This window comes from Bacillus rossius, chromosome 7, assembly GCF_032445375.1.
Source record: "Bacillus rossius redtenbacheri isolate Brsri chromosome 7, Brsri_v3, whole genome shotgun sequence".
Classification (NCBI taxonomy): Eukaryota; Metazoa; Arthropoda; class Insecta; order Phasmatodea; family Bacillidae; genus Bacillus; species Bacillus rossius.
In genome coordinates this window covers 4,854,260-4,881,924 of record NC_086335.1, presented here as the reverse complement: position 1 = coordinate 4,881,924, position 27,665 = coordinate 4,854,260, and the positions used below count along the sequence as shown (strand labels likewise).

Below are 27,665 nucleotides of genomic sequence, written 5' to 3'. Positions count from 1 at the left end.
AAAAATAAATCAAATTTTTTTAAATTGCTGCTTTAAAAAAGCCCGCCTTAACCTGTTTGATATTATAGAAGATTTTCTCGTACGGTGATGGGCCGGTTCTTGCACGCTCGGCTCGGGTGGAACGTGACAATGAGTCATGCTTTTTCGTGCGTGCAGCCGGCGTTCATCGATTTATAAGACGTTATCACGTCAAAAAAATTGCTGCCTCCTAGTCCAGTTATTCAGTCAAATATCAAGCAAAGCTGTTTATCAAAGAAGTGTAAAGTTTTTACACAGAAACATAACTGAATACATCATAGAACAAGGTGTTTTTTTATAAACATAACTTCAACATTTAAAAAATACATAAATGAAGCAAATAAAAACTTCCTGTAGTAAATACCTTTCTATTTAAAACAATCTTGTAATCATATAACTTTTTTTCTCCAGGATATCTATTAACACTAGCGATAATGTCCCTAAACAAGTGCGTTTTAGCAGAAAACATGTGAAGATTGCTTGTAATATCAGCTAAGTGGGAATGGTTAATGCAGTTATCAAATTATTTATTTTATTTGTCGTGATAACAAAATAATAGTAACCATTAAACTACTAAATAAACTTGTAATGCACAAGATAATGCGGCCAAAAATCTTAGATTTATATATAGAATATAAGTTTTAGTTTCCCACACTAATAAAGCTAAAAACGAGGTAAATATTTGCTACCTTAACAACTTAAAAATGTTCCAAACCAGATGATTTGAATAAAAATTTCCGAACATCTAGTAAAATAATGAAGTGCATGAAGAACAAAACTACTATGCACTACAGGGGATGCCAGTCTGATTACAACATGTCGCAGTTAGCATAGTGCGTAGAGATCATTAAAGGCAAAACTATTGTATGTACAAATTCGTTTGCTTGTTTGCTTGTGTTATTGTAAGCACATTCCTGAAATAGATGATGCTAAAAGATGTGTGTACTCCAGATGCATTCAGTTTATTTCACACACTGTATTTTGGTAAACAGGGATAAAAAAAATATCCAGCAGCTTTGTAACAACAAAGGCAAGATAACATTTATTCGCACGTCCTCGAGGCGAGTACAAAGGGCGGGAGGGCTAGAGAGGGGGCGGGAAGTAGTAGTCCCAGTGGTGGTGGTGGAACGTCTTGCCCGAGCCGAAGCCCAGCAGGATGAGCAGGGCCACGCCCACCAGCAGCACGCACAGTGCCGTCTGCAGGTCGTGGCGGCGCTCCTCGGTGCGCGGGCAGACGGCCTGCCAGGCGCGGCGCAGCCACCGGCCCGCCGGCAGGGACTCCAGCTGCTGCAGCAGGCACCGCACCAGCTCCGACACCGAGGTGTCTGCCGGCCTGGGCCCGTGGCGCCGCCCGAACGGCACGTGCTCCTCCTCGTCGCTGCTGTAGCGGCTCAGCGGCTTGGCGTGGTGCCGCCGCCGCCGTGCTGGGGGCGGCGCCTCGTCCTCCGACTCCAGCACCGGGGCCCGAGCCCGCGAGGACACCCTTGGGGGTGGGGGCACCGGCGGCACGTACTCCTGGTACACCTCTGGCCCAGGCACGTAGCTGCCCAGGGACACAAAGTGCATTCCCGGGGCTGGGTGCAGGCCTTGTGCCGGCAGCGTGAAGCCGTACGACTGCGCTGCCGTCGGCGGGAAGGCGTTGGCCTGCATCTGAGCTGTTAAGTTGCCATCCGTAGCCGGAGGCTGCTGGGCTGGGAATGCGTGGGTCCGCTCTTGCGTCTCGTTCTCGTCCGTTGAAGGAGGCACACCAGCTGGCTTCGACTCGTCGGGAGGAGCAGACGTCTGCGTGGACGAACACTCCATTATTATGTGCGTGGGAGTGGTCGTCCGGGCATCGCAGAGCTCCTGCATGAAACCGGGAGGCAACTCTAGCCCACTGACAACCAGGTTCCCCGACTTGCTGGTCAGCTCGGCCACCTGCATCGACACCCCGTCTATGTCCGACACCAGGATCTTCTGCGCCTGAAGCTCACCGACGTTCAGTCTATCCACATCAAGCTCGGAAACATGTAACCTCTGAGCATGCAAAAGTTCCACCTCTGTGTTTTCGTCTGGACTCACATGGACAGAATGATGGGGTTCTTTAACTGTTTCAGATCTTTTTTCTCGTGAAGGTGTCCGCGATTTAGGAACACTTCGCGGCTTATTACCTTCTGGTTCAATGAGAGTACTTTCAGGAGAAGTCTCACTTCTGCAAACCAAGCGACCCAAGACAGCACTTTCAATTATTTCTTCGTCTTGCCTCCATGAGTCTGGTGATAGTGTACTAACCTCTTTCGTGTGAAATAACATTACATCAGGCTTTTCTAGTGTGTCTAATAATTTTTCGGGTATCTCTTCTGTGCTAGCTTGAACTTGCTCATACGACCGTTTCTCTTCGACCAAGTCTTCGCTATAGTCTTCCATTGTTGGATCTGTTTGAGTAGATACAGTAACCTCCTCAGGTTCCACAGATGTCTGGTAGGCTTTGCTTGTTTCTTTTGCTCTCTCCACTTCAATCTTATTATATTGAAGTGAATCGATCGACCCCTTCTGAGAGAAGAGAACATTATCTTTTAGAGCTGCAAGGGCCATGTTTTCGAGATCTTCGCGTGTGTCTGGCGGCTCTAGTGCCTCCTCTTCGTCGAACTGACTTGTTGTGTCACGGCCTTCCTTGTTTTTCCGAGGAGGCCTTGGAGGAGGTGGCAATGGCCGGCCCTTCATCTTTTCTATAACAACTCCTGACTGCAGATCCCTGTTGCTGTCAAAAGACTCTTCTTGGCATGTCTGGTCCGCATCACCGCCCTCAATCTTTATGTATGGCTCGCTCTGGCCGTATTGCTCGATATAGCTGAACTCACTAAAGCGTTCTTGTCTGGGGGGTCGTGAAGGACCCACTGTGCTGTAATTCCTAACCGGACGATGTGGCGGTATCTTCCTCGGTAGTGAGAAGAAATGTGTAAGCTTTGACCCATTGGTTTTCTTCCTTCTTCCTGGAGGAGGAGGTCTCAGTGGTTTGGCTTTCTTGGGCCTCTCTGGTTTGATGGGCACTGGCTTGACGACGGATGCATAGCCTGCGAAGTCCACGAAGTCAAACTGAGGCGGGCCTTCCTCAGCAGGGAGGGAGCTCGCACCGTGAGATGTGCGGTCTTCGTCTTCCATCAAGGATGCGCCATAAGAGCTTTTGCTCTTCCGTCGTGTCCTCTTTGGGGCGACGGGTGGTACTTCTAACTGTTCTTCGTCTGATGCATCTGGGATGATGTAATCGGATTCCATGTGGAGTGCTATAATCTATAACAGGTACAAACATATAGATGCCAGCTATATTAAAAATAGAAATTTAAAGAATAATAATGATAAAGAAATTAAGAAAAATAACAGTTGAAGAGGTAGTAGTATGTAAATGTACGTCCAACAAGAGGTTAAAGAGTGTGGAGCCGTGGAGCTGACTGCAATCTTGGATTATGACATCACAGCCACCGCCTTGTTGTTATAATTTTCAACAATTTTCTCAAATGATAACCAAAAAATTCTCAAAATGACTAAAAATGGCTCTATTCCGAGGGGAATTTAAGGCAAATTGCCCTCGTTTTCCTAAAAAAAAAAAAAAAAAAAAAAAAATCAAGAGGGGCAAATGTCCCTAAAGATGTTTAAATTCTTCATTTATATTCTTATAGCAAGCATCTGAAGGGTACCTTTGACCTTTAATATGACACCTAGACTGAAATATGATACCGTGAGTGTAATTTTATACCTCGATGATGTTTTCAAAACGGAAATAAAAAAATATTAAAAAATAAACAAAAATTATATTAAAATGTTTAAATAAAAGAACACTTACACAATAAATTTTTGTGTACCCGGTTAAAACCCACCAAGTTAAAAATACTAAAATAATAAATCTAAAATAAAGGAAGTGTATTAAATAAAAGGCACTGGGTTCTAATCCTCACCGATGCGATTGAAAAATCATTTTCACATATCCTTCATGTAACATTCACTAGCCGACTGATACCCAGCACTATTAATAAAGCATATTTTACTCCAACCAATATATAGTCATTGTGGTCATATTGGATGCTGCATATGGATTTTTTTTTCGTCAGCTAGAATGTGCAGCATATTGGTTTATGTTTTACCCAAAATGTAAAATCCGCCATTTTGTCAACCATCTTGGCCTCCAAAACTACAATCGGTAAATATAAACAAAAAATATCAGGAAAATTAAAAAAAATACTTAATTAAAAGACTGATCAATTTGATCCAGTTCAGTCCTAGGTTCGATTATCGATCAGCACAAAAAACAAAATTTAGATACAAAATGATTATTTATGAACTAGTTTTTAAAACCACTTCAATTGAATATTTTACGATAACAATCAGGCTTCCAGGTGCTAGCAATTAAACCACTTTTACAAATATTATTTATTTTGGAAATTAAACTTAACAACATAAAAACTTAGAAAGTTAGCAGTTCAATGTGCATTTAATTCTGCTTTGTCTTGATCTGACTAATTCTCAGCTCCAGTCGGTTTACCGAAGACAGTGACCAGCTAGATCCATTCCCAATAAAGTCTTTTTCTTCCAGGCAGAGTTTCTCGATACTGTGTTTAACAGACTGCTTCACTTCGCCTGAAATGAGGATGTCATTATTCACAGTCTTGGTGTTCTAAAGGAAATATTTTACAGTAGGCCTACATGCAGTCGAACCACAAGTTTTATTTTAAAGATGCGTGCATTACTCCTTTATCAGTAAGCTGATTTATTATGTTCTTCTTGATAATGCAAAGAAATGTTTAAATGTTTTGCAAAAGTAGTTTTTAAACATTCCACGAAAAGTGGATTTCGCTAAGTTGAAGACATTTTCATTTAATAGTAATGCAACAAGCGCAGATTTTTGCCCCAGGTGGCATCGCATTCAGTTGCTGCACTTCTGTTTTGCTACTAGAGATTGTATGCATACAAGTCTCCAACCGGAATTGAGGAGTTGAAATGTACGCAGGTAGTTCCACAATAGGCAAACGAGCTTCACCTTTGCAGTTGTTCGCTTATCTGCTCAAACTAAACCATAGACGACACTTATAACAGAGAATTTCATACGAGGATTTTTCGGACATTAACTCTCCTCGTGTATTATTGGAAATTGCAATCATTTCAAAGTACCAAACTGTAAAGATGTCTTTTTTTAATGACAACTAACCTTTCAGTCCCGAGCCAGATGCTGATGTTGCTGCTGTTGTACCAAGTACCGGTGTACTCTTACGCTCATTAATGTATCATTGTTCTAGTGAAACTTTTACTTTCTAGTGCATAGCATTATATTGTCACGTATTCTTCTGCTTTTTAAACTTATCATGTCTTGCACTTACTTGTTACATTTCTAATAGCAAAACATTTTGTGAGGCAGATTCTTAGCACGTTCTCTGATCTAGGATCGATAAGCAATACTGTTGTTCGTGATACATCTTCCCACAGTGATGACATTCATCGATGCTCGGGAGCCATGACTGCACCTCCAGTGGTCATCGTAGATGGGTTCACAATAGTCAAACAATTTGATGGCACTGTATAAAAAATGCTTCCTCTGCAGACAGCACTGCACACGATAAAGTCTGCTCTAATGTTGATGGTGAAAAATGGTACACCTTGCACCAAGCTTGGCAAAGATGATTCCTGAAGTAACCTTCTGTATATATACTAACTAGATGTGAATAACATTCTTCCGAAGCCGCAAGCGAACTGGAGACTCTCATTTTGTCCCCACGTATATACTCACACAGTTGCTGATACAATATGTGAGAAAAAATAACAATTATGATTAATAAGAATGACAAAACATTATTTTCAATAATAATTTAACAGTAAATAATATGTAATTATAAGTTTGAGAAACAGAATCAACCAGTGCTTCATCATGCCATATTTGGCTCCTACGGGCCACATTGGCTCCTACTGGCTACATTTGGCTACAATAACATTTCGCTTCAACGAGCTTGGATCCACCATCGCGTTTTTGACTGCTGGAGTCCGCCATCTTGGATTATGACATCACAACCAAAATAATATTTTCGTCTGCTGAATGCCACCATCTTGAATTCTGACAACATAGATGCCATCTTGTATACAGTACTTGATACTAGAAACGCTAGTGTCACATAGTGCACATGTCGTCGGCTAGAGGAAAATGCCGCCATCTTGTTTTGAATACTCGATAGTAGGAACACTTGTGTTACATAATACACACATCATAAGCTAGAGGGTGCTGTCGCCATATTGGTTTAATTTTCACAGCAAGACTGCACTTGTGGTATCTTATTTCAGCCGAGATTTAATATCAAAGGTTCCTTTTATAAACTTAATGGAGTAATGTAGATAGGGAATTTAAACCTCTTTGGAGGCATTTTCCCCAAATGAATTATTATTTTTTTAAACTAAATTTCTCTAAACACAGGAATTTCCCGTTCAAATAGGGAAAATGTTTTAGTCATTTGGAGGATTTTAACTTTTGAGAAACTTTTGGCACCAAAATGTTCAATGAAGTAGGTAGGTAGTTATTTATAAATAAAAACAGTTTTTATCATAGGCATATCAGTACACATACAAATTGATAGAACAAAGTTACAATTACTATAACAGACTTGAAATTTAATATGAATTTATTCCATGTCAAAATAAAAGTCGTTGTAGGCTTGTTTGTAAGAACAGCCCTGAATGTGTACTTAAATTAGATAGGAGAAAAATATTATTTTTAATATTTTTGCTTGAGGTTAAAACAAGGGAAAGGGTGAGGTTGAGTAAGCATTAGTGTAAAAACACATACCTTTGATTAGTCCCCAATAAAAATATTAATTATGACAATATAATTTTCTGGTTTTACAAATATTAATTATTCCTCAACTGTTTCTTCAATTAATCAGACTATCTCCTTCCAAATCTCAATCCTGTTTTTAGTTTGAAATATCCATCAGACAGTTTTTCGTAGTTTAGCAGAAGCCACGCGAATTTAATTGAATTATCATAATTTATTTAACTTATGTTATGGGTAGACAAGTATGCCCTCTATAGTCTGCACTCGTCCCAATCAGACTCAAAGCACGATTTTAAACATTTGTAATAGAGGGATGGATTGATCTGAATTTAAATACCTGCTTTTGCCGTTTTAATAGGAATAAATTCTTATCTAAAAAAATGCTCTTTGACTTAAAAATTACCCTTACGGTGTGTTAAATGTGTTTTAAAAGTGTTTCCAACACAACTCCACCAATACTGACACGTGTTTTTTTTCCTTTGAATACTAGCAAAAAATTTTATGTCCAACAAATAAAACTATATATATAGTTTATATAGTATATAGTATATATAGTATATTTATATAGTATATATAGTTTATATAGTTTTATTTGTTATATATATATAGCCTATATAGGTATATATAATACTGTAGTCACATTAAACCCTCTCGTGACAATCAAACACATCGTGACACTTTACCGAGTTAACTTATTTACTAATCCTATGTATCTTTTATTGAATTCGCTAAAATATGACTCGTAGTTTGAAAATACATTCATACTTAATAAATTGAAGATGAAATACGAAAGTAACAGGATCAATAATAATTTTGGACTTTATTCTGCAATTTGAATAGGAATAAAACAATGTCTAAAATGTACATAATGTAAATTTGTTTTTTCGAAACTGAAATATCCATAGCTTACATATTTGCTACGAATAAGTTTCTAGCTAAGGCCATAATTCAACATTTAAACATTAACTTACAAATAACATAACTGTTCTTATTGGCTTATAACTATGACGTTTCCAAGACGTCGCTAAGGTTCGTGTTTGATCGTTGTCGTTCGGCTCTGCTCGCTATTTAAGACGAGGCTAGCCTTTACTTGACAAAGCGGTTCCTCCATAAGATAGATAAAATACTTCCGCTACAAATTCGCACTGGGTTCGCTTTTACACCGACGGACAAGGCATACCCTTGAATTAGCCTTTCAACCTAATATCGAACCCTGTGACCCGCAATGTAATGCCGGAATATACAGAGACCTTACAATTAAACTTAATCAGCCTTTAACTTCAAAACCTTACTTAACTCAATCTCAGGAAGTTAAACAGGCTATCAGGTGTATGAAACCACGTAAGGCACCGGGAAACGATGGCATTCAGGCAGTAGTCCTTAAGAAACTGCCCGACGAAATTTTGGAATACCTAGCTCAATTAATAAATTGAATACTTAAACTACAGTATTTTCTATCGCAGTGGAAAGAAGCGAATGTGATAGTTTTTCATAAATCCGGAAAAGATAAGACACTGCCCCAAAATTATAGGCTCATTAGTCTGCTGAGTACATTGTCAAAAGTAGCCGAATGCATAATTCTACAGCGACTAAATGCTCACATTAAAGAAAATAACGTACTGCCGGACGAACAATTTGGTTTTCGGAGCGCGCATTCAACAACGCATCAACTGGTCCGTATGACAGAACAAATAATAACTGCGTTCAATCAGAATAGCTATAATCTCGCAGCGTTTTTGGACATAGAAAAAGCCTTTGATAGAGTACTACATGAAGGCTTAATTTATAAATTATATAAAACTGGCTTCCCCGATTGTTATATTAAATTACTGGCCTCGTATTTAGAAAATCAATCGTTTAGAGTCACGACAGAAGGAGCACAGTCCGATTTAAAAATAATTAAAGCAGGAGTCCCACAAGGCAGCATTTTGGGGCCGGTTTTATTCAATATTTAAATCCATGATATGCCTAAGCCCGCACACCAATCGGTTCAGTTTGGCTGCTACGCGGACAGTAGTATGGTAAATGGGGCTAGGCGCAGGTATCAGGTAGTGGAGCCGAGAGCCGAGCCACATCTCTGACATCACGGCGCCATCTTGGATGGTTGTGACCTTGACCTTTGACCTTGACCTTGACATTTGACCTTCAAAATGTGTCAAAATTTATTGTCCAAAATCGGGCAAAATTTGCCCAAAATTCCCCAAAAATCGCCAAAATTTCCATTTCTTTGGAAAAAAATTCCGCCAAAAAATCTCAAAAAATTCCTCAATTCAAAAATTTCTCTTTTGGAGGGAAAAATTCCCGTTTCGAGGGAAAATTTCCCGATTTTAGTCCTTAAAAATCCCAGCGGCTAGAAATGTCCATATGTAGGCTTAAGCATCCATGTCGACAGCCTCCGATAAGCCTCTGACGTCATCATGGATTATGACGTCACCGTTGCAATTTTCGTTACGGCCGCCATCTTTAAAATCTTTATTTATTATCCGATTTTAATGAATTTTTTTTTAAATTTATAAAAAAATTCAAATAATAAAATTTTAATGAAAAATATTTAAAAAAAAACAAGCATTTACAACACGGAGCTCTGAGTCCTCGGTTCGAACCTGGTTAGGGCAAAAAAAATTAAAAATGGCGACCGATCCTTCCCCCGTGGTGACTGCTGGCAGACTGACTCCCACCACTTTTTTTCAAAGCATATATAACAACATCTAGTATGACGTCATGTCCGCCATCTTGAAAATCCGTAATTTTAATGCTAGAGATTCGGGAAAAAATTTAAAAATCATTTAAAAAATTAATCAACCTAATTAAATAATAAAAAAATCCGTAAAACCACCGTTGCACTTTTCGTGACGACTGCCATCTTGAAATAACCCGCTGGAGAGCACCATCTTGTTTTCGTCCGCTAGAGTGTGCTGATACCATGTTAGTATAATTATCTGGTCACAACACCTTTGACCTTGACCTTGAACTATGACCTTGACCTTGAAATCCAACCTTGACCTTGAAATCTAACCTTGACCTTGAACTTTGACCTTGACCTTGAAATTTGACCTTGACCTTGTCGACCATCATGGATCCGACATTTTATATTCAGTACATGAAACCAGGAGCTACCACCTGCTGGAGTACGCCATCTTGTGTGTGTACTCGTATTATAGAGTACATTTCCATCTGGTTAATTTTATTCTAACCCACTACAGTGCAGTAATCATTTATTATGGAGGGACCCCCGCCATCTTGAAATTCGGCCGCCATCTAAAAAATCATGATATAATGTAGCTAGAAAAGCGGGAAAAAAATCCAAAATTCATTAAATAAATCACTCATTAACTTACATATCGATTCGATCCGCTCCAGTCATTGGTTCGATCCTCGATCGATGCAATAATGTTTAATTTTATAAAAAAATAATAATAGCTTCAATAAACCATGTTCAACATTCTTAAAGAGACTTTAAATCCTCTACTACCATCATCATCCTATCAGACATCAAGACCACCATATTGGAAATTCGTAATTGTAATGCTAGAGATTCGGGAAAAAGTTCAAAAATCATTAAATAAATTTGTAATCTATATACTGATTGATTAGATCGACTAAGGTCCTTTGTTCGATCCCTGGCCGATACAAAACAACTTTAATTTTAAAAAAGTACCAGAAAAGTGTAAGGTTCGAGAAATAAAACACCACAAAGTCTTTTACAAACATATTTATTACACAATTTCTATCCTACTACAGAATCACTTGCGAAAGCCAGCAATCTTATAAACATTTAGCCCTGCATAGACGTGCAACGACTACTTCTTAGCTCCAACAGCTCCAAATGCTCCAAATGGCTCCAACAGCTCCAACAGCTCCAAATGCTCCAACTGCCTTTTCTTTCAACAGCTCCAATGATATTGGGCTACAATGCTACGAGTCTAAGAGACTACGAGGCTACAAGGCTACGAGTCTTAAAGGATCTAGCTGGTTCCGAGTTATACATGGCTGCGAGACTGCATGACTAAAAGACCGCATGGCTACGAAACTACATGTCTATGAAGCTACAAGGATACAAGTCTACTCGGCTCCAACACGCAATGTACGCAATTTACACGCAATTAATGTAATAACACAGTACACACAGGAAACGGAACGTACACATAGTACACACAGGAAACGAAACGTACACACAGTACACACAGGAAACGGAACGTACACACAGTACACACAGGAAACGGAACGTACACTCAGTACACACAGGAAACGGAACGTACACACAGTACACGGAACGTACACACAGTACACACAGGAAACGGAACGTACACACAGTACACACAGGAAACGGAACGTACACACAGTATACACAGGAAACGGAACGTACACACACATACAGTAGCGGACCCACACACACACACAGGTTTAGTTGGAAATCAGAATACAAGAAATGAAAACATTAAATTTTTACTTTCAATATTTTATTACTTCTCAACAGTACACAAATACAAGTAAAAGAAGCCATTATTGTATGTAGCCAGCTTTCCTCAGTTCTTTGAGTATGAAGGATATTTCTTTGATGCACGGATAGTTTCCTGCACAAAGCGAGCCATGTAGAAGTCTTAGCCGGTCAACCAATATGTTTGGATCTTTCCATGATGTGTAATCAATTTCTTCTACCACCATCTTACTTGCTTGTTTATTATAAATACTTTTAATATCACAATCGTCCCAGTGATCATAATAAGCATTATCAGATTTATTTAATATAAGACGACGTTTCCATCGTTTCGGTCTCAGGACATCGCCACATTCTTCGATCTTGTCAGCTCTAGGTGCTTCATCACAGTCTATGCCTTTGTCAACAGCCTCAGAGTCACTGTAACAATCACTGTAGAAGACATCCTCTTCACTCAGATTATCGTATGAATTCGCTTTCGATGATGTCGAAGTGTCTTCATCGTCTTCTTGTTTCCATTTTAGGAGTCCATCATTTTTACAAAGAATGGAGGATCTACTGAATATAGGCTTGAATGTATTTTCTCTTTTCACGGTGTTGATACTTCCATTAGTTTCAGTCTTCCCGAAGCCATTAGCATCCTTCAATTTATGTTCTTCTTCACGATCGGGTGAGCTAATACCATCACGCTCAGGACAAGGAAAATTATTGTCGTAATGCAGATCACTCTTCTTTAGTCTAGTGGATCCATCGGTGTCCTCTATGCCGTAAGTAGTCTTTACTTTACATGTTCTACCATGTCTTTTTAAGCTGTCAATTCGTGTTAAAAACCTGCTACAACAATTACAGCTTAACATGTTGCGTAGTGGGTTTCTAGCACAATTATTCTTCTCATGACGTCTAGCATTCCTTCTCATGACAAAATCCTTGCCACAGTATCTACAGCGGCTTCCTTCCGATTGAGCTGCAGATAACAAACCATGATCCATGGTAGCTTCTGTGACTAATGTTAGATACAAACTGTCAGTTTTCTCCAATTGGAACCATTTCTTAAATATAATTTTTTAAATATTTCATCAGCGAGAGTTAAGTTATCTAATGCAAAGCAAATTGATGAAAGTAGTTCTGGCTGTCATCAACAGATGTCGCCACGTGTTGCTTGCAGGTAAATAATATCTATTTCATTAATGTGGGATGCGGAATGCTCACTATCGATCCCAAAGGAAGATTGCCTTCGCTAGACTCCAAGGAGAAGGAAGTTCGTCCTTCCTGTTAGTGCTTATTAGATTTCTCAGAGATTATTATTATTCGGCTGAGTAATGATATTTTTTTTAAATTTTCACCTGATAAAAATATTACAAGTGTTGATTAAGTAGCAGAAGTTCACTAATTAAATGCAACCTTGAATAAGAATGACATGCCTCATAAAGTAAAAAATTCCTTCATGCAGAGATCAATTTCTCATTAGTTACCAGAAGCACCCAGAGAAAACCATCAAAATATTGTCGGGAATAATCAGAAGTACCCAGAGAAAACCATAAAAATATTGTCAAGAATAATCAGGAGCACACGGAGTAATCCACCATAATATTGTCAAGAATAATCGGAAGCACTCGGAGAAAACCATCAGATGTTTAGTCAGGAATAATCAGAAGCACCCAGAGAAATCCATCAAAATATTGTCAAGAATAATCAGGAGCACCCGGAGAAAACTACCATAATATTGACAAGAATTATCAGGAGCACACGGAGAAATCCACCATAATATTGTCAAGAATAAACGGGAGCACACGGAGAAAACCACCCTAATATTGACAAGAATAATCGGAAGCACACGGAGAAAACCGCCACAAGTTTTCTTTGATATCATAAGATACAAAAAAAAAATAAAAAATTAAAAATAAAAACGCAAAAATTCAAACATTCCGCTAGCTTGTTAACTTCTCTTTGATGTGCAAAGTTAGAGTTCTAGTACAAGCCAGCAGAATGTTTGAATTTTTGCGTTTTTATATTTAATTTTTTATTAATTTTTTTTTGTATTTTATGATATCAAAGAAAACTTGTGGCGGTTTTCTCCGTGTGCTTCCGATTATTCTTGTCAATATTAGGGTGGTTTTCTCCGTGTGCTCCCGTTTATTCTTGACAATATTATGGTGGATTTCTCCGTGTGCTCCTGATAATTCTTGTCAATATTATGGTAGTTTTCTCCGGGTGCTCCTGATTATTCTTGACAATATTTTGATAGATTTCTCTGGGTGCTTCTGATTATTCCTGACTAGACATCTGATGGTTTTCTCCGAGTGCTTCAGATTATTCTTGACAATATTATGGTGCATTTCTCCGTGTGCTCCTGATTATTCTTGACAATATTTTTATGGTTTTCTCTGGGTGCTTCTGATTATTCCCGACAATATTTTGATGGTTTTCTCTGGGTGCTTCTGGTAACTAATGAGAAATTGATCTCTGCATGAAGGAATTTTTTACTTTATGAGGCATGTCATTCTTATTCAAGGTTGCATTTAATTAGTGAACTTCTGCTACTTAATCAACACTTGTAATATTTTTATCAGGTGAAAATTTAAAAAAAATATCATTACTCAGCCGAATAATAATAATCTCTGAGAAATCTAATAAGCACTAACAGGAAGGACGAACTTCCTTCTCCTTGGAGTCTAGCGAAGGCAATCTTCCTTTGGGATCGATAGTGAGCATTCCGCATCCCACATTAATGAAATAGATATTATTTACCTGCAAGCAACACGTGGCGACATCTGTTGATGACAGCCAGAACTACTTTCATCAATTTGCTTTGCATTAGATAACTTAACTCTCGCTGATGAAATATTTAAAAAATTATATTTAAGAAATGGTTCCAATTGGAGAAAACTGACAGTTTGTATCTAACATTAGTCACAGAAGCTACCATGGATCATGGTTTGTAATCTGCAGCTCAATCGGAAGGAAGCCGCTGTAGATACTGTGGCAAGGATTTTGTCATGAGAAGGAATGCTAGACGTCATGAGAAGAATGATTGTGCTAGAAACCCACTACGCAACATGTTAAGCTGTAATTGTTGTAGCAGGTTTTTAACACGAATTGACAGCTTAAAAAGACATGGTAGAACATGTAAAGTCAAGACTACTTACGGCATAGAGGACACCGATGGATCCACTAGACTAAAGAAGAGTGATCTGCATTACGACAATAATTTTCCTTGTCCTGAGCGTGATGGTATTAGCTCACCCGATCGTGAGGAAGAACATAAATTGAAGGATGCTAATGGCTTCGGGAAGACTGAAACTAATGGAAGTATCAACACCGTGAAAAGTGAGAATACATTCAAGCCTATATTCAGTAGATCCTCCATTCTTTGTAAAAATGATGGACTCCTAAAATGGAAACAAGAAGACGATGAAGACACTTCGACATCATCGAAAGCGAATTCATACGGTAATCTGGGTGAAGAGGATGTCTTCTACAGTGATTGTTACAGTGACTCTGAGGCTGTTGACAAAGGCATAGACTGTTATGAAGCACCTAGAGCTGACAAGATCGAAGAATGTGGCGATGTCCTGAGACCGAAACGATGGAAACGTCGTGTTATAATAAATAAATCTGATAATGCTTATTATGATCACTGGGACGATTGTGATATTAAAAGTATTTATAATAAACAAGCAAGTAAGATGGTGGTAGAAGAAATTGATTACACATCATGGAAAGATCCAAACATATTGGTTGACCGGCTAAGACTTCTACATGGCTCGCTTTGTGCAGGAAACTATCCGTGCATCAAAGAAATATCCTTCTTACTCAAAGAACGGAGGAAAGCTGGCTACATACAATAATGGCTTCTTTTACTTGTATTTGTGTACTGTTGAGAAGTAATAAAATATTGAAAGTAAAAATTTAATGTTTTTATTTCTTGTATTCTGATTTCCAACTAAGCCTGTGTGTGTGTTTCCGCTACTGTATGTGTGTGTACGTTCCGTTTCCTGTGTGTACTGTGTGTACGTTCCGTTTCCTGTGTGTACTGTGTGTACGTTCCGTTTTCTGTGTGTACGTTCCGTTTCCTGTCTGTACTGTGTGTACGTTCAGTTTCCTGTGTGTGTACTGTGTGTACGTTCCGTTTCCTGTGTGTACTGTGTGTACGTTCCGTGTACTGTGTGTATGTTCCGTTTCCTGTGTGTTCTGTGTGTACGTTCCGTTTCCTGTGTGTACTGTGTGTACGTTCAGTTTCCTGTGTTTACGTTCAGTTTCCTGTGTGTACTGTGTGTACGTTCCGTTTCCTGTGTGTGCGGTTATTTTCCTGTGTGTACTATGTGTACATTCCGTTTCCTGTGTGTGCTGTGTTATCATTACATTCATTGCGTGTAAATTTCGTACATTGCGTGTTGGAGCCGACTAGACTTGTATCCTTGTAGCTTCATAGACATGTAGTTTCGTAGCCATGCGGTCTTTTAGTCATGAAGTCTCGCAGCCATTTATAACTCAGAACCTGCAAGATCCTTTTAGACTCGTAGCCTTGTAGCCTCGTAGTCTCTTAGACTCGTAGCATTGTAGCCCAATATCATTGGAGCTGTTGAAAGAAAAGGCAGTTGGAGCATTTGGAGCTGTTGGAGCTGTTGGAGCCATTTGGAGCATTTGGAGCTGTTGGAGCTAAGAAGTAGTCGTTGCACGTCTATGCAGGGCTAAATGTTTATAAGATTGCTGGCTTTCGCAAGTGATTCTGTAGTAGGATAGAAATTGTGTAATAAATATGTTTGTAAAAGACTTTGTGGTGTTTTATTTCTCGAACCTTACACTTTTCTGGTACTTTTTTAAAATTAAAGTTGTTTTTGTATCGGCCAGGGATCGAACAAAGGACCTTAGTCGATCTAATCAATCAGTATATAGAATAAAAATTTATTTAATGATTTTTGAACTTTTTCCCGAATCTCTAGCATTACAATTACGAATTTCCAATATGGTGGTCTTGATGTCTGATAGGATGATGATGGTAGTAGAGGATAAAGTCTCTTAAGAATGTTGAACATGGTTTATTGAAGCTATTATTATTTTTTCATAAAATTAAACATTATTGCATCGATCGAGGATCAAACCAAGGACTGGAGCGGATCGAATCGATATGTAAGTTAATGAGTGATTTATTTAATGAATTTTGGATTTTTTCCCGCTTTTATAGCTACATTATATCATGATTTCAAGATGGCGGCCGAATTTCAAGATGGCGGGGGTCCCTCCATAATAAATGATTACTGCACTGTAGCGGGTTAGAATAAAATTAACCAGATGGAAATGTACTCTATAATACGAGTACACACACAAGATAGCATACTCCAGCAGGTGGTAGCTCCTGGTTTCATGTACTGAACATAAAATGTCGGATCCATGATGGTCGACAAGGTCAAGGTCAAATTTCAAGGTCAAGGTCAAAGTTCAAGGTCAAGGTCAAAGTTCAATGTCAAGGTTAGATTTCAAGGTCAAGGTTGGATTTCAAGGTCAAGGTCATAGTTCAAGGTCAAGGTCAAAGGTGTTGTGACCAGATAATTATACTAACATGGTATCAGCACACTCTAGCGGACGAAAACAAGATGGTGATCTCCAGCGGGTTATTTCAAGATGGCAGTCGTCACGAAAAGTGCAACGGTGGTTTTACGGATTTTTTTATTATTTAATTAGGTTGATTAATTTTTTAAATGATTTTTAAATTTTTTCCCGAATCTCTAGCATTAAAATTACGGATTTTCAAGATGGCGGACATGACGTCATACTAGATGTTGTTATATATGCTTTGAAAAAAGTGGTGGGAGTCAGTCTGCCAGCAGTCACCACGGGGGAAGGATCGGTCGCCATTTTTAATTTTTTTTTGCCCTCACCAGGTTCGAACCGAGGACTCAGATCTCCGTGTCGTAAATGCTTGTTTTTTTAAATATTTTTCATTAAAATTTTATTATTTGAATTTTTTTATAAATTTAAAAAAAAATCATTAAAATCGGATGATAAATAAAGATTTTAAAGATGGCGGCCGTAACGAAAATTGCAACGGTGACGTCATAATCCATGATGACGTCAGAGGCTTATCGGAGGCTTTCGACATGGATGCTTAAGCCTACATATGGACATTTCTAGCCGCTGGGATTTTTAAGGATAAAAATGGGAAAATTTCCGTCGAAACGGGAATTTTTCCCTCCAAAAGAGAAATTTTTGAATTGAGGAATTTTTTGAGGTTTTTTGGCAGAATTTTTTTCCAAAGAAATTGAAATTTTGGCGATTTTTGAGTAATTTTGGGCAAATTTTGCCCGATTTTGGACAATAAATTTTGACACATTTTGAATGTCAAATGTCAAAGTCAAGGTCAAAGGTCAAGGTCACAACCATCCAAGATGGCCGCCGTGACTTCAGAGATGGACGTGACGTAAGAGATGTGGCTCGGCTCTCGGCTGCACTACCTGATACCTGCGCCAGTAGCCCCATTTACATACTACTGCGGACGATACAGTATTGTTTAGCAGATCTAGTATTCGAGAACTCACAGCAGACAGATTGCAAACCGCGTTAAATTCAATAGAACAGTGGTGCACAAATTGGCGAATTTTAGGTAAACACTACTAAATCAGAAGCTATAGTTTTTACGCGTAAACATCTCCCGCCACTCGAAGATAGGCCACGACTAACACTTTTCAATGAGCAAATTCCTCACAAAAATGTGGTTAAATATTTAGGCGTGCACATGGAGAAGAAACTACTATTGCGCGTTCACATAGAGGCGAAAAGAACAACAGCTTTCACTAGGCTCATGGCCCTCTACCCCGTCATGAGCAGACGATTAGGTAGCTCTGTTAAAAACGGAATAGTAATTTATAACGCGCTAATAAAACCAATAATCACGTACGCAGCGCCGGTGTGGGCAACAGCAGTGGAATCTCACTTAATAAAGCTACAGAGAATTCAGAATAAGAGTATTCGTATTGCGACAGATGCGCCTGTGTATTGCCTCGTAAGGGCTATGTACAGAGAGCTCAAACTCGAACTTTTAAAACATTATTATTTCCGAACTGCGCAAAAATTCTATGATAAATGTGCCTTCAGCAGAAACCCATATATTTCATCACTGGGCGAACAAGATCCAGAGTTGCATGGAAAATATAAAATGCCAAATTCAATCCTGGCTCACAGACCTCCGTAGTGTGCTGTGGCTGGCTGAGCGATCGGCCAATCAGCGCGACGCGGTTTTTTTTTTTGTTAATTATTTTCCCGCGAGTTGAAACTTAAAATTATAGACAACATTAAAATGAAATAATTTGCTAATTCAAAATGGCCCGAAGCACGCAGGTGTAGGTTCGGCTCCCGGGAGCTCACTGCCTGTTGTGTTAGGGCTGACTCTCTATGTCCGATGGGCATGGCCCGCCTGGATGGCTTCACCTCCAGTGCCGGTTGTGTTTCTGAAAGACATGGGATTTTGAATTGCAAGCTTGCAACAAATACCAAAATGCGAATAGGTCTTGACTTAATTCACCTGTTACTTTATACGCCGACAGTTTTAACTAGTAGTATAGTAGTAGATATTAGAGATCTGTAAATTAGTAATAAGTCCTAGCTACTAAGTAATAGTCACCAAAAATATATATTTCTAAAATAATAATAAAAAAATATTTATAGTTATTATTTTATTTTTATCCTAAGCACTGCACTTCCCTCCCTGAGTTGGGTGTTTGCATATTTCGTAACGAAATGCCTAGTTTGTAAGTCATTTATCTTTTTTCTGTCTTAGTTTATTAGTTTTTTAGGTGCTGACTGGCGGCGGAGTGAGTGGTCAGTGTAACCACTCACCACCAGGGGCGCTTGCGTCCAGATACAAATAAAATTCAAAGCGGACCACGAGTCCAAGTGCCCAACCCCCGCATGGTAGACTCTTTTCTACTCTGTCCAACACTTTATCCAGACCATCCTCTGTCTCCTGTAAATTCCTACACATAATGCATGCCAATTTGCATCCCGCATGAATGCGCCCAGGGTTTTACCTGTGTCTATGCAGGTTTTACCTGGGCCCAACCTATCTCTAGTTCTCTAGATTTAAGAGTGAGAGGAGTTAGTCATGGCGCCAATCGTGTCCATGGCTGGCCAATCCCCTCCTAGCACACGATGCATGCGACCCTCTCCCAGCATGACTAGGCGTATAGGCTTCGGCCTGAGACGCACCTAGGTCCCTCCCTAACCCGGACCCCTCCCAAATACACTTACTGAAGTGAAAGAGCGACTCAGCACGGTACCTTAACATTAAGGGCGGTGCCTTCCTTCGTGAAGGAAAGCCTTAATGTAAAAGAAAAGGAAGATCTCTGCATGTGTCTGATATTGTCATTATTGTCATGAGAATTGTAGAACGCACAATTAAAAAATGTTCATATTATATAAATAATAAAATTGGGAAGAAAAGAGGTTAAAAAATTCGTTAATATATACATAAACATGTGTGTAAAAAAACCAAGGCGACTAGAATTTTGTTTGTATAAATATCGCACAAGTTGGATCATAGTATCTACTGGCCAGGAAACAGACATACTAACATCAGTGGGATATCTCAACTCTCGAATAATCTTTGGAAAGATATAATAATGTTTTTCATGCATTACAAATAGAACCTACCTACTTTGAAAAATTCTGGGATGAATGTTTTTGTTGATATTAATTGTATTGAGAAGAAAATCAGTGGGGTACAGATTTATTTACTTTACAATTAAGAACTATTTATAAAAGACAATTTATTTTCCTTTGAAGGAGTGTCACAATCATGTCTTAAATCCATATTTCTGGCTTTTGAGTGAGCAGTATTTGTAGTTAAGAAACTGAGAACAAAATTAAGATAAATAAAAATTATAAATACCTATTTTAAAATTTTTATCTTTGTATCTTTTCATTTTCGATAAAAATCTTCAGACTGACTTTTAGGCGGTGATATGGGCATCATCTTTAACAAGATTTTGGTATAAATCTGACTTAGTTTGACGAAATATTTAAGACTGCGAATTTTTTTCACCCCTTATGAAGTAAATTTAAAAATTTGATTTTTCTATGGATAACTGGTTCTCCTCCCCTACGCAACGTTTTATTGGAATGTACACATAAAATGTTTGTTTCAGATTTTTTAAAATCTAAAAGCAGAGGTCAAGAGGATAGTGACAGATTAAGTGATATTCTCACAGAATGTTTTCTACTCTCTATTGAGGATATTGTTCAAAATAAGACACGGCTTACCTCATCTGGTGCGATGTGACCGCTATCACTCTTCATCCAGTCTTCTTTAGTGTGATTGGCATTAAAAGGGGAGTCGTGAAGAGTTTGTTTCAAGTTTCGTTTCTTCCGCTTTGGCGCCGTGGGTGGTGTCACTGGGGGCATTGTCTGGGAGACGAACTCCTTCTCGCTCTGCCACTGTTGAAACTGCTGATCTGCTTGCTTCTCTTCGGCTAACTGTTGCTCTAACTCATCATCGTCATGAGCATCTGTAATCACGATCTCTGGATGCTCTTGACTCACCTCAATTTCCTGTAGTTCTACATCTTGATCTTCTACATTGTCCTCAGTTACTTTGACTCTGAAAATTGCTTCGGTTTCTTCAGAATACCCCCGGGAAACCAGTTTCACAAATTCTTGTGGTACTTCCTCCAGGGATATTTCAGTATCTTGTACTTCCTTCTTCTCTTCTTCATTGCCTTTATTTGTTACTCTACCCAGTTCTCCTTCCCCCATTCCACTTTGATTCTGAGTGTGGCGACTCCGCTTGGGCCTTATTGGGGGGAAAGTATTGTAAAATGGCTCTTCTGTACGTGAAGATTCTTTTGACTTGTTGGATATCTTCCTTGGCTTCAACGACCTTGGGTGGTCTGGTCTGGTAGTTTCTCTTTCAGGCGTGCCAAAGTACTGGTTGGCCAAGTTGTCCACCTGATTGTCGTCATCGTACTCGCAGCTATCCATCTGCTTTAGGCCATTGTCAGCAGAGCGGAAAGCATCACGTATCTCCGATGTTAACATGTGTCCTAATACTACATCTTCCTGACTGATGCCTTTTTGCCGCAAGAAAAACTCGTCCGAGTCTATCTCTTCGAGAACACCAGCCCGATGGCGCTCGGAGGAACTCCCAGAAGATTGCTGCTCTTGTTCGGACTCGTGTAAACTGCCAGAACTTGCTTCCTGCTGATGAACTCCACCTAGCTCACCTTCAAATGACACCCCTACATCTTTGTCCTTGAACTTGCTTATGGATTCGGTATGACCAGAATCTTGGCTCTGCATTACTACATTTTCTACATCTTCATTTAAGCCTTTCTTTTCTCTCTCCTCCCAAACGTACTCTTCAGAATCCATAGGCTCCCCACTATCCTGAGACACGAACATGACTCTTGTACCTTCGCTGCTGGTGGGGGGTCCACCATCCTCGTCGGCGTATATGATGTCCTTGAAGCGGTGCAGCCAGCGATGCCCCACCGGCCCCTTCTTGCGGAATGGAGTCGTTGGTGGCGGCGGGGTCTCGGCACGCCGACCGTTGGGTTTGGAGCGCGCCTTCCGATCAAACAGGCGAGGGTACGTCCTGAAGTCAAAGTCAAATCTCTTCTTCTTCGAGGACGTTGTTGAAACAGTCGACACATTGGCGGAGCGCTCCCTGAGCGGGCGCCGCGTGCTGCTGAATACAGACCGGCCCTTCGCCTTGGAAGAAAAGCTGCTGAGGGAAGGCATGCTGATCTTTGGCCTCTCGGGCATGGTGAACTTTGGCCTCTCCGGCAAGGAAAATTTCGGTCTCTGCGGTAGAGAGAACTTTGGTCTTTCTGGCATAGTAAACTTGGGTCTGTCAGGTAAGTTAAACTTGGGTCTCTCTGGAAGCGTAATTTTAGGCCTCTCGGGCATCGTAAATTTTGGCTTCTTTATGTTGCGCAAACAGGTCCTCAGCTTTCCCGCCTGGGAGCGGATCTTCTGCTGTAAATTAGCAGGCTGCGACTTTTGCAATTCCTCCTCTTGCTGCTTCTCTCTCCGGGCATCCTTGTGCAGGGGCAGATCCTCGAGGGCGGACGAGTCGACGTTGCTGGTGTTGAACTCCCCGTCGGTGCGCGACTCTGTGGTGGTGGGAGTTTCATTCAGGAAGCGCTCTGGTTGCTGATGTTCGTCCTCGTCGTCGTCACCATTGTTGGTGTCGCCCAGCTCTCGGCCGGCCATCGCCTCGTCCTCTAGCTCACCGTCGCCAGGTATGGCCACCATGTCCGGCAGTGGCGCGTGCAGGAACCGCCGCTCGCGGCTGTCGATGCTGCTGCCCCCTACCTCCGAGCTGGAGCGCCGCCTCCGGAGCTCTGCCTCCGCCTCCATCCTGGCATCCGGGGGTGGCGAGATGGGCTCGTACTCGTGGTCACTGCGTATAGCATAGCACAGCCCTTTACCCAATATGCAACACGGTATCTGCACAACAATGTATTATAATATAATGACATTAACATCTGGGTTCAGTTCCTACCGAGATAAGTGATTTATAATTTTGTGAAATTAACTTTCTATAAATTTAAGTTTTACTTGCTCTTACACTGGTCCAGGATCGAACCAAGGGCGGATATCAATCGAATAAATAATATTTAATTAAGTTTTAAATGGATTTTGGAATATTTTCTAAATTTCTAGTTCAATAAATACGAATTTTCAAGATGGTTGCCATATCGGAGTCTGGTAAATGAGGAAATTAAGCAGCTTTAATGATTTTGAGCATGATTTATTAAATAAGTGATTTTTACATAAAATTATATTTTTTGCATCGATCAGGGATTGAACCGAGGAAAGGAATCAATTGAATCAATCATTATTTAAATGACTGATTTTTTTGATGATCTATTACATTTTTTTCATAATTTCTAGCTTAATAATTACAGATTTTGAAGATAGCTGCTAAGCTGGCTGACAAGATGGCAGGCGTCCTGGCAATAAATGATTCCTGCACTCTTGCGGGTAAAAATTAAACTAATATGACGGTAACACACTCTAGCAGATGGAATGTGTACTATGTGACACTAGCACTCATTGTATCGATTACTGAAAACAATATGGCGGTAGCGCTTTCTATCAGGTGAATATGTGTTAAGTAGCACTCCAGGTAGCATGTACCTATTGAAAAAATAAATATGGCGGCTCGCTCTCAAACAGATGATGATATTTATTATTCAATCAAACTAAAAAATTACAAATCCACTTATGTGTATTATTTTTATAAATACCTTATTTAATTGTTGGTCTGCTAATTGACTCGATGGCTGTACGGTTAAAGGCGTATGTTTTCCATCCAATAGGTCAGAGAGGTGATGGTTTGAATCATAGTGCTTCCATTGTATTCTGTATAGAGATTTAATTTTAATATTCCGATATGGACCACAACAACATTGGCAGGTAATTGAACTTTGACTTTATGTGCATGAGACACAGTTATGTGTTGGTGATATCTAGGAACAAACACCAAAAACAAAGATGACAGAATCCAAGATGGCGGCCTCCAGCAGAACAGAAAAAAATGGTGGCCACGACATCATCCAAGTTGATGGCCTCTAGCAGATGAAAAAAAAGATGGCGTCCGTAACGGGAATTACAATGTTCTAGAATCAAAGATGGCGGGCACAAAAAGTGCAACATTCTGGGAGTGGGACATTCGATTTCATGATGTCGGAATTCAAGATGGCGACTGAGGTCGGAGGTTAGGATCAATGTTCAAGGTTTAGGTTAAATGCCATGGTCAAGGTTAAAGGTCAAGTTTAATATTAAAAGTCAAGGTCAAGGTCAAATTCATATTTGAAGGTCATGGTCAAGGTCAAAGTTCAAGGTCAATGATTCAAAATCAATAGTAAAGGTCATCAAAGATAGCCGCCATGACATCACAATCCAAGATGGCGACCATAAAGAAAATTGCAATTATGATATCATCATTCAATATGTCCACCGTGACATCAGAGTGGTGGGTCATTGACCGGCTCTCGGCTCCAGAACCAGGAACCAGCGCCAAAATGGCCTTTTATATACTACTCGTAATAATTGATATTGGGTAGGTACCAATAATAATAATGCGAAAATTACCAACCAAATTTTTTATATTTTGCGAAATACAACCTCTAAGAAGGGAAAAAGAGATAAATAGGCTTTTAAGATTTTTTAATTACATTTCCGAACTATATAAACTTAAATTATATCGGGTTCTAATAATAAACATACGGAAACAAACAATCACAATTATTATAATTTCTGAAATTCTAACCCTAAGGGATGAAAAAGAAAAATATGGATTTAAGAATAATAATTATATCTCAGAATAAAATAAAATGCATGATTAAAATTTGGTACTAATAATACACATAAAAAACAACCTACTAAATATTTGCCATTTTGTGAAATTCCACCGCTAAGGGGTAAAATGGAGGTAAATATGCTTTTAATATAATACTTATATCTCCTAAGATAACCAAGCATAACAAAAGATACAAGGGACCAATACAAAACACACAAAATTATCTGCCACAATTGTACCATTTTGTGAAATTCTAGTCTTAAGGGACGAAAAAAAAGTGAATATTGTTTTAAGATAAATAAATTTTACTTTGAATTTAATCAAGCATAATACAAAAAAAAAAGTGGGCACAAATAATAAACATAGAAAAACTACCAGCCAAAATTTTTACATTTTATGAAAAAAAAAACTGACGTCGACCGGGGCTACGCCCTCCCTTAGCCCGATGTGCCACGTCACGCCGCAACTGACCCCCCTCTCCTCCCACCACAACCCTATATACAAACCTCCCGCCCCGTGCGTGTGAGTGTGTGCGTTGGGCGCCCGGCAAGAGGCGGTGCTAGAGTCGGTGCGACGACCCCTTTCTTTTATTGAAATAAACATAATGTATAAACCTTTTTATGTAATAAAATATCCCTGATTGTCACGCCTCAAGTTTTAGTAAGTAAGGACGGCGCAGCGCCCCATGCGGGCATCCGTAGAACTACCCGCCAATAGTTTTTAAACTTTAATAAGAAATAACACCATAACTAAAGGTTGTTAATTATAAATAAGTGGACTTAAATTATGTTTGTTTTTTAAATAATATTTGTTTGATTAAGTATGTTACCGGACAGCTGCCCGGTAACAAAGCAGGAACTTTACCCTTCCTGGCGGCCATGATGCTCTGGTCTGGTCAGTCTGTTTCCGTTCGCCGCCTGGAGTATGAGCGGCCCGCGCACCTCGACGACTTCATCTCTTTTGTTCACTGATCCATTAGTTTCCGTCGCATCTTTAAATAAATCTAAATCCTTGTAACTTCTTCGAGGCCTGCTCCAGGTGGTAGACTCTTTCGCCTAAATGTTTGTTTTCCGTTTACGGATATTTCGTACGCGTAATACGTGATTGACTCTCGAGGCCAGGCCACGCGGTGACCTGGTCAGTCTATAAATCGCAACGGTGTTTTTTAGTACTTTACGTAAAACTCTTTTAACATTTTTGTAACGTGCCGTGTAATAATTCGCCTGTGCAAGTTCGCTGGTAATAAAATCACTAACTCAGAATGTGTGGTTCAGTGGTCACGTGTATAATTCCCTGAGTTCCGAGGCGTGTGGGACGCCTCAAGAGCCCACGAACACGACGCACGAGGGGGGAGATTAGCCTAGCCCCACACGGGTCACGTCACGACCCTGAGCTGAGAGTTCATAGCCGGGTCCACGTGCCCTTCCACATGGTGGCGCCCAAATTACTCCTTTTCGTCCATCCGAAAAAAAAACCTACAACAAGTGGCGCCCGAGAGCGTGGGGCTAGGCAAGGATCGGCGAAAAACAGAATGTGTGAGTTGTGCGGTTGTGCTACAGAACGCGCGGAATAACAACCATTGTGCACGCGGACTGCCTAACAGTACTCCGGCCGGCCGGCCGACCAACCACGTTATCGCCACGTGCGGGCTTCCGGGAATTCTACCGCGAGACGACTGGACACTTCATACAGGTACTGTGCGTTACATCTGCACTTGCAACCATGTAAGAGTTCAAGGGACTTACCGCCGGGGCGAAACCCCTTCTGGACTTAAGCGAGATGTACTGCGTGAACTAGCACATGGCCACGCCACGTGGGCGGGCTTACAGGCGCCACGTGGTCAGACACTTGCGTTTGCCTGGGATCATGCAAACTACGCACGGACACTTTCGCACCCAAAACAGTCCCGGTCCTGGTCGAGTTTTTAAGATGTACGGAACCTAACTGCCCAGGAAAGGCACAAGAAGGTGGATGGTGCACGAACTGCCGGGCGTTCAAACATATACAGTGCGCCGGCGATGCGGAACACGCAACCTTCAAGGACGGGTGGTACCTCTGTACCAGATGCAGTGACGTCAGACCAAGGGCACGAAACTGTAGTCTCGCGGACACCACAGCCACGACAGTAGCCGTGACGTCACATGCCCGAACGACACCGGTGGGACACGTGGAGCTACCCGAGTTCGCCGGGAGGAGCAGCGATCACCCGGAGAAATTCCTAAAGAGCTGCCGCGACCGACTAAGCCGCTACGGTGTACCGGATGCAGAGTGGGCGGGTCGCGTCGGACAAGCGCTGAAGGGAGACGCCAAGACCTGGTGGACAGTAATGGGAGAGTACGACGTGCCATGGGAGGAGTTCAACCGTCGCTTCGAGGCGCGCTTCGCCGACACGCGGGCCGAGATGAAGGTGCGCTCAGAGCTATACTGTGCGGAGCAGGGCCCGACGGAGACGGCAGAGACTTTCCTAATCAAGAAAATCCGTCTCTTCAAAAGACTGTTCCCGACGGGCAATCCGGACGAAATGATCGAGATGGCTGTGGAGCTGATGCGCCCCAAACTACGCCCGCACCTACGCCACGCAACGCAGAGGACGGCAGAGAGCTTCATCCAATGCGCACGAGCTGTTCGAACAAGATCTAAAGGCGGTGAGGACGGCACGACCGGAAGCCACGTAGAGACAACGCCCAACCCACTCTGCGGACACCACGGCCGTGGAGCTGTACACCGCGCCGCGGGACAACAGCCGGGACCACGACCGACAGCCGGCCACCTGGAGGGGACGCGCCCTCGGTGAGGGACCACTCCCTCAATGCCACTCCTGCCCGATCGGCATACGTCACTGGCACTTCGACTGCCCGGTGCGGAATGCACCGCGTGCGGGGCAGGTCTGGGACGAGCGGCCGGGAAACGGCCGGCAGGGGGCAGCGGAGTAAACAAACCCTTCCCCCCCGCACTGCCCTGGAAGGACGAGACCCGAGTGACATACACGGGGGGGCCCAGTCTGGGCCACGTGGGTATAGACAATGGCGAACTACTCCGCGTCCAAATCCTGGTTAATGGCCGCGCAACCGACGCCCTTATCGACACAGCTGCGAGTCACAATTGCATCGCTGCCAGGCATG

The 27,665-nt window shown here is 40.9% G+C and overlaps 1 protein-coding gene across 1 annotated transcript in view; it reads right to left on the bottom strand.

Annotated features, from left to right (window-relative positions):
* Positions 1-1,033: 1,033 nt before the first annotated feature.
* Positions 1,034-27,665, bottom strand: part of LOC134534396 (uncharacterized) — a 110,175-nt gene continuing 83,543 nt past the window's right edge. Inside the window, exons 5-6 of the mRNA XM_063372860.1 lie at positions 20,499-22,638; positions 1,034-3,288 (exon numbers count right to left, since the gene is read on the bottom strand). Coding sequence (XP_063228930.1) covers positions 1,102-3,288; positions 20,499-22,638 — 4,327 coding nt within the window. The 3' untranslated portion in view covers positions 1,034-1,101. The remainder of the gene's footprint in view (positions 3,289-20,498; positions 22,639-27,665) is intronic.